Source organism: Mobula hypostoma, chromosome X2 (genome assembly GCF_963921235.1).
Source record: "Mobula hypostoma chromosome X2, sMobHyp1.1, whole genome shotgun sequence".
NCBI classification, from domain to species: Eukaryota; Metazoa; Chordata; class Chondrichthyes; order Myliobatiformes; family Myliobatidae; genus Mobula; species Mobula hypostoma.
In genome coordinates this window covers 14,118,952-14,131,310 of record NC_086129.1, presented here as the reverse complement: position 1 = coordinate 14,131,310, position 12,359 = coordinate 14,118,952, and the positions used below count along the sequence as shown (strand labels likewise).

At 47.0% G+C, this 12,359-nt stretch overlaps 1 protein-coding gene across 3 annotated transcripts in view; it reads left to right on the top strand.

Moving 5' to 3' along the window:
- Window positions 1–3,959: 3,959 nt before the first annotated feature.
- snx19b (sorting nexin 19b) overlaps window positions 3,960–12,359 on the top strand; it is a 193,371-nt gene continuing 184,971 nt past the window's right edge. For 2 of the 3 annotated variants that reach the window (XM_063038471.1, XM_063038473.1), the window contains exons 1-2: window positions 3,960–5,760; window positions 10,038–10,176. In XM_063038471.1, the coding sequence (XP_062894541.1) occupies window positions 4,117–5,760; window positions 10,038–10,176 (1,783 nt within the window). In that variant the 5' untranslated portion in view covers window positions 3,960–4,116. The remainder of the gene's footprint in view (window positions 5,761–10,037; window positions 10,177–12,359) is intronic. The other variant, XM_063038470.1, reaches the window with a different exon arrangement.

The window sequence follows — 12,359 nt, the reverse complement described above, 5'->3', positions numbered from 1 at the left end:
GATGTGTTTGGAAGCTAAGCACGTGTGTGCCAAATGTGGGTATATATCTTAATTGAGATGACAAATGTATATATTCAAATCTGTGGGGCCTATCAGCGGCGGCAACTTAGCCTGACCGAGGAGTGCTTCTCACAGGTCAGCGTCGGTGGTTTAAAACGAGAGCCTTGTGGACTTTAGTCCATTGTGCCAGCCTATCAGTGGCGACAACTGAGCTCGACGAACTAAATAAAAGTACAGGAGGGATAAGCAGAGCGGCCATCGTCGGGGGTAGGTCAGTAGCGGGAGTAGAACCGACAGGCTTTGGCTCATTCAGGCTTCAGCGAGGTAAGTGGGTATGTGGACCTCATTTTTAACTTTTCTTTGCATTTTGTTGAGGAATAGAGAGCATGTCTGTAGAAATACAAAAAACCTATAGTACAATACAGGCCCTTCAGCCCACAATGCTGTGCCGAACATGTCCTTACCTTAGAAATTACCTAGGGTTACCCATAGCCCTCTATTTTTCCAAGCTCCAAGTACCTGTGTAGGGTTAGTACTTTGCTCTGGGTGTCGAATGTGGGAATCCTGGGAACCTTCCAGTCTCCCTGATGGCCACATCTGCGCCAGGTGCACCGAGATGCAGCTCCTGAGAGACCGTGTTAGGGATCTGGAGCTGCGGCTTGGTGGCCTACAGCTTATTAGGGAAAGTGAACAGGAGATAGATAGGAGCTACAGGGAATTAGTCACCCCGAGACTGCAGGAGTTAGACAAGTGGGTGACTGTCAGGGAAGGGAAGAGCTCAGATAGTAGAGAGCACCCCTGTGGCCATACCCCTCAGCATCGTTACCTCACTTTGGATGCCATTGTGGGGGGAGGGGGGTGACCTGACAGAGGACGACCACGGCGATCTGGTCTCTAGCACTGAGTCTGGTTCCGTGGTGCAGAAGGGAAAGAGGAAGATGAGGAATGCGGTAGTCATAGGGGATTCCATAGTGAGAGGATCAGACCGGAGGTTCTGTCAGCCTGATAGAGATTCCCACATGGTGTGTTGCCTCCCAGGTGCCAGGGTATGGAATGTCTCGGATCGGGTGCAGAATATTCTGAAGGTAGAGGGTGAACAGCCAGAGGTCTTGGTACGCGTTGGTACCAATGACATAAGTAGAAAAAGAGAGGAGGTCCTGGAGAGAGAATTCAGGGAGTTAGGTAGGAAGCTGAAAAGCAGGATCTCTAGGGTAGTAATCTCAGGATTGCCGTCTGTGCCATGTGCTAACGAGCGCAAGAATAGCATGATCAGGCATATCAATGCGTGGCTGAGAGACTGGTGTAGGGGGCAGGACTTCGGGTTCCTGGATCATTGAGGCCTCTTCTGGGGAAGGTATGACCTGTATAAAAAGGGCGGGTTACACCTGAACCCAAAGGCGTCCAACATCCTAGCAGGCACATTTAATAGAGGGTTTAAACTAATTTGGCATGGGGATGGGAAACGGAGTGATAGGTTTGAGGAAGGGGAAAACAGAAAAAAAATCAAAGATAGCGTGCAACGCAGATTATAGAAAGAATAGGCGAGAGATGAGGATTAATCACAGCCGGTGGCACGAGTTACAGGGCAATAGATGATACATGTCACTCCGAGATAGCTTCTTTAACTCACATGTTTTGGTCATGTCCTTTGTTGAAAAAATATTGGAAAGATATTTTTGATATTATTTCAACAGTTTTGAATATAGTCTTACAACCTCACCCAATTACTGCAACACACATCAAAGTTGCTGTTGAACGCAGCAGGCCAGGCAGCGTCTCTAGGAAGAGGTACAGTCGACGTTTCGGGCCGAGACCCTTCGTCAGGACTAACTGAAGGAAGAGTTGGTAAGAGATTTGAAAGTGGGAGGGGGAGGGGGAGATCCAAAATGATAGGAGAAGACAGGAGGGGGAGGGATGGAGCCAAGAGCTGGACAGGTGATTGGCAAAAGGGATATGAGAGGATCATGGGACAGGAGGCCTAGGGAGAAGGAAAAGGGGGAGGGGGGAAAACCCAGAAAACCTCGGGAAAACTTCGTACCCCATCCGTTATTTATTTATATACACACATTCTTTCTCTCTCTCTTTTTCTCCCTCTGTCCCTCTGACTATGCCCCTTGCCCATCCTCTGGGTTTTCTTCCCCCCTCCCCCTTTTCCTTCGCCCTGGGCCTCCTGTCCCATGATCCTCTCGTATCCCTTTTGCCTATCACCTGTCCAGCTCTTGGCTTCATCCCTCCCCCTCCTGTCTTCTCCTATCATTTTGGATCTCCCCCTCCCCCTCCCCTCCCCTTCCCACTTTCAAATCTCTTACTAGCTCTTCCTTCAGTTAGTCCTGACGAAGGGTCTCGGCCCAAAACGTCGACCGTACCTCTTCCTAGAGATGCTGCCTGGCCTGCTGTGTTCACCAGCAACTTTGATGTGTGTTGCTTGAATTTCCAGCATCTGCAGAATAGATGGGTGTCCTTTTAGAACAGAGATGAGGAGGAATTTCTTTAGCCAGAGAGGGGTGAATCTGTGTATTCTTTGCCACAAGCAGTTGTGGAGGCCAAGTGTTTATGCCTATTTAAGGCTGAGGTTGATAGATTGTTGATTGGTCAGGGCATGAGGGGATACAGGGAGAAGGCAGGAGATTGGGGCTGAGAGGAAAATTGGATCAGCCATGATGAAATGGCAGAGCAGATTCAATGGGCCAAATGGCCTAATCCTGTTCCTTTTTCTTATGGTCTTTAAGATCCCATTCCTGGTAGAGGAAGGATCTTCACCTGGAAGATGTATCAAGTTGTATGGTGAAAGTGGAAGTCACAGGGCAGATCACCCTTCTGATGGCCCCAGACAGACGAGTCTGACGAGCCGCTGTCGGCTTGCTATGCCCCAGCAGGGGTGATAGGTTTAAAAATATGAATAATTCCTGAACCCTCCCCCAGAAAGCAGATTTGGAGAGGTTTCTAGGTCTCAGCTGAGGGTTGGCCAGATCAACCGCATCCCTGGCACCAGAATCACTTCCACCGATGCTCCCCTCAGAAAGGAAAGGTGGACAGACGATGTTCTGGAATTCTGGCAACATTTCCACTGGCTCCTGGAGGCCTCAGACACACCACTGTCTGAAGTGAAGGATTTCTGCAGATGCTGGAGTGGACCTCGAGCACGTAGTAATCCTGTCAGAATTGCAGGAACACGGCACCTCAACATTTCCCAGCATCTGGTCTTATTCAGTTAGGGTGGGTGGTTTTCCCCATCTGCCTCACCAACCCGGAGCAGTTCAGAGACGAGGAGGTCTTCCAGTGCTGCCGGTGTCAAATCAGAAACAAGAGAGAATCTGCAGATGCTGGAAATCCAAGCAACACACACAAAATGTTGGAGGATCTCAGCAGGCCGGGCAGCATCTATGGAAAAAAAGTAACAGTCGACGTTTCGTCCCGAAATCCATAAATGTTGCCCGGTCTGCTGAGATCCTCCAGCATTTCGTGCGTGCTGCAGATGTGGACGTGGATGATGGGGCAGAGGATAAGACCCTCCAAGACTGCAGGTTGCGCTACGGGCGAGGTCTTCCAGGATGTCCGATGGGGCGGAGCATGAGGTCCTCCGAGATTGCAGGTGGCGCTGGGGGCTAGGTCCTCCAGTGCGGCCGATGGGGCGGAGGACAAGATTCTTCAGGACTGCGAATATTGCTTTGAAAGAGGTCCTCCGGGATGTCGAGTGAAGCAGTGGAAGGCGGCGCAGTGAAAGTAATCTTCCAGGGCTGCGGGTGGCGCTGCCACTGAGGTCCTCCAAGACTGCAGATGTCGCTACGGAAAGGGTCCTCCAGGACGCCGGGTGTCGCTACGGACGGGGTCCTCCAGGACACTGGGCGGCACTGTGAACGAGTACTTCGAGACAGCGGTTTGGGCAGCCGAAGAGGTCCTCCAGGACTGCGAGTGTCGCTGCGATAGTAGCCTAGCAGGACTGCGGACGAGGTACTCCAGGGCTGTGGGTGGCGCTGCGGTCGAGGTCATCCAGGAAGGCGAGGGGCTACGCAACGGCGCGTCAATCCTGGGCCCACATTTGGCGTGAGGTGCTGCAGTTCCTCCGCCTGCCGGGTGCCCAGACTCAGACGGCGGGGTTCCAGTCACGGAGGCGCGATGCAGGGCCAGGACCAGCGGCAGAGTGAGTTGTTGGTGGGGCCCAGGAAGTGGCTGGGTCTCGGGCTCCTGCTGCTGGCCTGCCTCTTCCTCCAGCTGCTGCTGAACATCTGGTTGCTATGTGCCTGGGTGCTGCTACTGTTGTTAGGGGGCTGGCTGGGTTCGCAGCTGGTGCTCAGCCCCACCAGCCTGGTGCACCTGGAGAGGTTCATCAGCCTGGAGCCCTGGCCCAGCCAGGCAGACTCCAAGGTGCTGCTGGCTCGAGAGGTTGAAGATACCATCAGCAAAATCATCAGGGACTTCGTCAGCTGCTGGTACAAGACCGTGAGCCAGGAGCCAGAGTTTGTGGACGAGGTGCAGAAAGCCATGCAAGCCATGGCGGTGGAGCTCCAGAGAAGGATGGAGGGGGTGGACAGGAAAGCCCTGGCACGGAAGGTGCTCCTCTTATGCGGCTCCCACCTGGAGGTTTACATGAAGGCAAAGAGGACAACGGGTGAGAAGATCGCCCGCCAGCGAGGGCTGGATTCCGTCTGGAAAACATATTGCAAACTCAGCAAGCCCCACATTGCCCTGCAGAGCCCTGCTACTGAAGCGAATTATGCACGGGGCATTGTTGATTTGCTGTTGTATGTATTGGTGCCTTTTCCCAACTTGGAAACTAGGACAGGGAGATTTGTTGTGAGGGAACTTATCATGTGCAATGTGCTTCTACCCCTGATAAGAAAAATGTCAGACCCAGACTGGATAAATGGTATCATAATAGACATAGTCATGAAGGCAAGCAAGAAGACTGTTAATGTGGTGGAGCAGCCTTTGCATCTGGAAGTACCAACTTCCTTGCACTTGAACCCCCAAACGGAGGCAAATGATGAGAAGTTACCAACTCCCAAAACTGCTGATTCTCTCAGTAACGATCTTGTTGATGGTTTGGAGCTGAATATGGAGGAGGCAGATGCATCAGTAGAAGTGATTAAACCAAATGATAGAGTTGATCAATCCTCAGAAACTATAACCAATCGCTCCGATCACCAGAGGCCAGATAAATTAAACCTTTTCTATTCATGTGAGGAATTTGAACCTGAATCTCCGCACTCTGCTGTGGAAGGAGAGTCCTTAATGTTTTCAGTGGCTGATGAACTGGCTGTGGACAGGTTATCTCCAGCAGAATTAACTAATGCTTCCGATGGGGCAGAAGGTGCAAGTGACGATGAAGTAATCATTAGCGAATTGGCACTTCCGAAGCCAGATATTATCTTGCCATCGTTTGACCAAAATGCAGTTTCTGTGGGGCCTGAGCCTGTTCTTGAAGATACCAATGAGAAAGATGACACTCCAGCTATGTTAGTCAACTCCACATCAGCTCTGGCTCATGAGACAATCCGAATTCTCTCCAGGCGGCAGTCATTTCAGGAGAAAGAATTGATTCCAGCAGATGGTTCAACCTGTAACTCCTTGGAGGTTGTACCTGCAGGACCCGTGCTTGCATCGTCCCCGACGTCAGTCAGTGTGCCCACCTACAGTTTCGAACCGATTTGCAGTCCGGATACCCCAGTGGTAATTCACAATCTGAGAATCAGTGGAACAATCACAGCAAAAGAACACAGAGCAGGCGGATTTCACCCTTACACCTTGTACACTATTAAGGCAAGTCACTGGAAAATGATGAATCAATATCAGGGCATCAAGGGTTACAGGGAGAAGGCAGGTTGAGAGAGATAATAAATCAGCCATGATGGAATGGCAGAACAAACTTGATGAGCTGAATGGCCTGATTGTGCTCCTGTGTCTTATGGTTTTAAATTACTGGTATATACCATGTTGCTGGGTTTTGAGAGTGTGTGACTCCTCTGATAAAGTCTCTGAGTTTAATTCAATATGGTCACAAAGTAGTTGCGTTACTGGACAAGTAATTTCCTTTTACTCCTTTATGTGATGCTTGTGGCACTAGTTAAGCCAGTATTCATTCATTCATTTATCCATCTATCCATCCAGGTCAGAGGGAGGAATGGTAGTGTAGTGGTTAGCACAACGCTTTACAGTACCAGTGGCCCGGGTTCAATTCCTGCTGCTGCCTGTGAGGGGTTGGTACGTTCTCCCTGTGACCGCGTGGGTTTCCTCCGGGTGCTCCGGTTTCCTCACACAGTCCAAAGACATACCAGTTGGTAGGTTATTTGGCTATTGTCAATTATCCCGTGATTAGGCTGGAATAAATCTGGTTTGATGGCCGGTGTGGCTCAAAGCAACAGAAGGGCATATTTCACCCCGTATCGCAATAAATTAAATATCTATCTATATCCGTACAGTGTGGAACAGGCCTTTCTGGGCCAATGAGTCACACCAGCCAGCACCCCTGGCTTAACCCTAGCCTAATAGAGAAAGTGCAGTGCAGGCAGAAATTAAGGTGCATAAGGAGATAGATTGTGAAGTCAAGAGTCCATGTTACTGTACTAGGGGACTGTTCAATAGTCTGAGCCGTAGGGTCGAAGGAGAAGGGATGAAAAACCAGCAGGTTATCTCGTCTTGAGAGATTGCGGTGCAGTGGGATGCAGAAGGGTTGGTGCAGAATAAAATAGAACTTTATTGTTATTGCTCAGGACAATGAGATTGTGGTGCTTCTCCAGTCCATGTAAAATAGATATTTGCAATGCTTAATTTTAAAAACGATCCCATATGTACATGCAACAGGTGACTTCAACAGTCCATAACACTCAAAAGGCCATTGGCAAGCCGGGGTGTAGCATTATTCAGCCGCACAACAGCCCTCAGGAAGAAGCTGTTTATCAGTCTTACTGCCCTTCCTTGGCTAAGATGTTTCTGTATCTCCTACCAGATGGCAGGAGATTGAACAGACAGTGTCCGGGATGGGATGGGCCTTTAGTGACGTTATGAGCGCATCGTAGGCATTGAGAGTTGTAGATTGTCTCCAGTATCGGTAGTTGAATCCCAGTGATGTGCCGAGCATTCCTAATCACTAACCGCCAGACTGCAGCGACAGCAGATAATAAAGAAAGCTTACAGAATATGATGGTTTATCACTGTGGGAACCGAACACAAAAATAAAGAGATATTCACCGATCCCTTTTCTCGTCCGCATACTTGAGTGCTCCACCATTCACCTGATGAAGTCCTGCCCTGATTTGTCCTGGCATAGTGACACTTGTCTGCATTAAATTCCATCTGTCATTTTCGGCCTATTTTTTCAGTTGGTCCAGATCACACTGTGCAAGCTGTGATCTAGATCAGTGAGTGGGCCGCTACTCACTGGAATTAGAAGTATGAGGGGTGACCTGATTGAAACCTATCGAATGTTGGAAAGCCTCTGTACTTTATAGCTGCTGTATGATATGGGACTTCTTTATGTTGTAGGGACATGTCATTGCATGTGCTATTAGGCGCGTATTGATCTGTACGTGTGTGTTCAGTTCGATTTCAGTCAGTAAAGAACCCTGTTAACTTAGCTCCCGTCTCCAGCATTTTTATTTATAGTTTTGTTGTGTAACCTGGCCACAAACACAACAGTCCCAATATAGTGGATGTGGAGAGGATGTTTCCTCGGATGGGGGAGTATAAGATCAGAGGTCACAACCTCAGAATAGAGGGGCATCATTTAAAACGGAGATGAGGAATTTCTTTAACCAGACTGTGGTGAGTCTGGAATTTGTTGTCACAGGTGGCTGTGGAGGCCAAGTCATTGGGTATATGTGAGGCAGAGGTTGATAGATTCTTGATTAGTCAGGGCGTGAAGGGATACGGGGAGAATGCAGGGAATTGTGGCTGAGGCGGAAAATGGATCGGCCATGATGAAATGCCAGAGCAGACACGATGGACCAAATGGCCTAATTCTGATCCTATATCTCATGGTGTTTGATAGCTTCTTAACCAGGACCTCTATCCCTGGAAAACCAAGGTTCCCTAAACCTGACAGGCTTACCTTTCCTAACAGAGATATACAAATTCTATACTTTCAATACTTTACCCGTGAAGGCTTCCCACTTACTAAGCAACCCTTTCCGGAAAACAACCAATCCACACTTGCCAGATCTCTTCTGATACCATCAAAATTGGCCTTTCTCCAACTTAGAATCTCAACCTGAGGACCAGACCTGTCCTTCTCCATCATTGTCCTGAAACTAATGGAATTATAATCACTCGATCCAAAATATTCCCTGATACACACTTGTGTTATCTGCCCTGTTTCATTCCGTAAGAGGAGATCCAGTATCATGCTCTCTCCAGTTGGGTCCTCTACATATTGACTCAGAAAACTTTCCTGAGTACATTTGATAAACTCTATGCCATCCAGTCCTTTTACAGTATCAGAGTCCCAGTTAATAAGGAAAGTTAAAATCACCTACTATCACAACCTTCTGTTTCTTGCAAAAGTTTGCTCCCCCTCTACATCTGAATCCTGCGGATTGCCTGGTGGTCTATAATATAATTACATTAATGTGGTCATCCCTTTCTTATTCCTCAGTTCTACCCATTATTAAGGACCCCCAGCACCCAGGGCATGCCCTTTTCTCACTGTTACTATCAGGAAGGAGATACAGAAGCCTGAAGGCACACACTCAGCAATTCAGGAACAGCTTCTTCCTCTCTGCCATCCGATTCCCAAATGGACATTGAACCCATGAACACTACCTCACTACTTTTTTTTATTGTTTCTATTTTTGCACTACCTATTTAACTTAACTGTTATATATTTATAATTCACAGATTTTTTTCTATCTTGATGTATTGGTTTGTCCAACTGCTGCAAGGACAACAAATTTCATGACATATGCGTGTGATACTAATTCTGATTCTGAATCAGTAGATGAGCTCTCCAGTCTGTCCTGTCTGAGCACTGGCATGACATTTCCTCTGACTTGTCATACTATACCTCCCCCTCTGTCATGTCTAAAACAATAGGACCCCAAACACTGAGCTGATGGTCCTGACCCTCTTTGCAACCAAGTCCCACTCATGGCTACAATATCCTGATACAACAGTGACAGAATTAAATAAATAGACCAAGCTAGATAAAGACCTTATTCTAGAAGGCAGTCCCGATGAAGGGTCTCAGCCTGAAACATTGACTGCCCGTTTCCCTTCATAAATGCTGCCTGATCTGCTGTGTCGCTCAAGATTTCCAGCGTTTGCAGAATCTCTTGTCTCTTTATTCTGTGAGACTATCATTAACTCCCACATCATGTTATCAGAGTTGGAAAGCACAAATCAAACTGGACAAAAGAATGTTGGTGTGGAGAAGTGCAAAGCTGGAGGGAAAGTCTGTCTGGTCGGGAGTCAGGTACAGTGAGTTGTGGGCATGTGTGTTGGCATTGGAAGTCTGATGGCACTTGTGGGCTGCCCACAGAACTTTCTCAATGCAAACGATACATTTCGCTGTATGTTTTGATATTTTGATGGACATGTGATAAATAAAGGTAATCTTTAATTTTGTGTAAACAGGCATCATTAAGTTTTAATTATATATTTTAAAATATTGCTGTTATCTACCCAGCTGTGTGTACAGAGAACATGGTAGTGTTGTGGTTACCCCAGCACTTTAACACACCGACTTTAAGATTGGAGTTCATTTCCCGCTGCTGTCTTTCAGGAGTTTGTGAACTCTTCCCTTGACAGTGTGATTTTTCTTGCTCCTTCTGAAGACACTGGTTAGAATGAGTGACTTGTGGGCATGCTACGTAGGTGCCAGAAAGGTGGCAACATTTGCCCAGTGCAGTCCTCGCTGATTTGATTTAACAACTGAAGCTAATCTTTAAATGCAGTAAGTGTAAAGATGCAGGAAATTTCCAGAAGCTTTGCAGAAAGTCAATATTGAAAAGGTTTGGTGTGAACATAGTTTTCTGAAGGATGTAGATTTGGTGGTGAATTGCTTGCTTTGCACTGACAGATATTTAATGCTTACCTGTTCACAGTACGAAACGGCACTGGACACCGACAACCCCGGAACGCTACAGCAGGTGGCCTATCACACCGTTAATCGGCGGTACAGTGAATTCCTGAATTTGCAAGCCAGGCTGGAGGAAAAGGCAGAACTTCGTAAACTCATGAAAAGTAAGGAGCACAACAATGCAACGGCGTGTCTCAATGGCTTGATGGGGTGGGAAAAGAAAACCTTCCATTTTTCACATTTCCTCAACATAGAAGGAGACATTTTCAAAGTTCAAAGATTGAAGTATGTACATCTTCACTATATGCTATCTTCCGGCATTTACAGGAAAATGAAGAAATACAAGAGAATATATGAAAAATAGCTAATTAATCATCCAGTTTGGCGGGGCCGAGGACTGTTTCCCTAGACGACAGCGAGTTGAGCGCCCCTGAGGCTGGCCGGGGGGCTACATCAATAATAAACATTGTACATACTCAGCAACACACACAAAATGCCGGAGGAACCCAACAGGTCAGGTAGCATCTATAACATCTACGGAAAGGAATAAACAGTTGGTGTTTCAGGTCGAGAGGCTTTTTCAGGACTGGGAAGGAAGGGGGAAGATGCCAGAATAAACAGGTGGGGGATGTGAGGGGGAGGAAGATAGCTAGAATGTGATCGGTGAAGGTAGGGAGGAGAAGTAAAGGGCTGGCGAGGGAGGGATCTGAGAGGAGAGGAGAGTGAACCACAGGAAGGATAGAAGAGGGAAGGGAACCAGAGGGAGGTGAGAGACAGGTGAGGAGAAGAGGTAAGAGAACAGAGTATGGAATAGAAGCAGAGGTTTGTTTTTTTTTCCACACAGAGTCGTGGGTTCCTGGGATGTGCTGCCTGGGGTGACAGTAAAGGCAAATGCATGAGGGACTTTCAAGAGATGTTGAGATAGGCACATGAATGTGAGGAAAATGGATGGATATGGACATTGTGTAGGCAGAAGGGATTAGTTTAGTTGACCATTTGATGACTAATTTAATTGGTTTGGCCTTTATGATGGGCCTGTTCCTGTGTTGTACTGTTCTATGTTCTCATCTTCTATTTTATAAGCAAAAGATTTGTACAGGAAACACTTTAGTAAATTTGAAATGGAACAGCCTGATCGGTGCTATACAAATACAAGTCTGGTTTTCCTTTCTGTAATTAGTGTGGATCTTTCTGGATTTCAACAATGAAATGTCAATGCTTTTTAATCTTACTGAGTGACACACGGAAGACGACACTGGAGCCTGTCGATGATGGAATCTGGACAACAAACAATCGGCTGGAAGAACTCGGTGGGTCAGGCAGCATCTCTGGAGGCAATGTGGATGACATAGGGACTCGAGCTGAAACATCGACAGCCCTGCAGGGAGTTGAGGACGTAGCTCAGCACGTCACAGGAACCATCCTCCGGGAGACTTCCGTTAGCGCTCATGGAGTGAAGTTGCGTTCTTGACTCGCTCCATTACCTCTGAGTTTTTTTTTCTATGATCAGCTATACTTTAATTAACCATTAAGGTATCAACTCTTACAATACTTTGAATTAAATTAAACTCTCCGATAACTGGATGCAACTTAGATCTGCTATGTCTAAGAACGGGAAAAATGGCAAGGATGGTAAACCTCCGGTTAAACCGAAAGGCATGGATTTTCCTCCGACTGAATCACCGGTGACTTTGAAAGCTATATCGGAGTTAATTCAGAGGGAAATTTCAACCTCTGTTATGGAGATGATTCGTACGGAAATTGCAGGCCCTGTTAAGGACCTGATTCATACGGAAATCTCAATTAATCTCCAGAAAATTGCCGATTCAATCGATAAGATGCAAACATCCATTGCGGAACATCAGTCGGCTATATCTGATCTTCAAAAATCCGCGCAACAAAGTGAGCTTAAGATGGGGAAAATCGAAGAAACAATTAATGTAATGAAGAAGAAACTTGACTTTTTGACTTTTAAAAACTCTGACTTGGAATCTAGAATGCGACGGCAGAATTTACGAATGATTGGGGTGCGTGAAGCTGTTGAATCTAACAACCCCATGAAGTTTTTTTCTCAACTTTTAAAAGATGCATTCCCTACTGTATTTCCTGACCAACCACCGCTACTGGATCGTGTTCACAGAATCCCACCATACTCGTCTAGGTCAGATAGACATAGGCATGTTATTTTACGTTTTCATTACTTTCAAGACAAGGAGAGACTGTTTCGATTCGCTCGATCTAAAGGTTTCATTGATTTTTCGGATCTTAAGTTCCGATTCGTGGAAGATTTCAGTAAACCAATCTGGGACCAACGGGTTCGTTACAGATCCGTGATGTCGGAATTCTA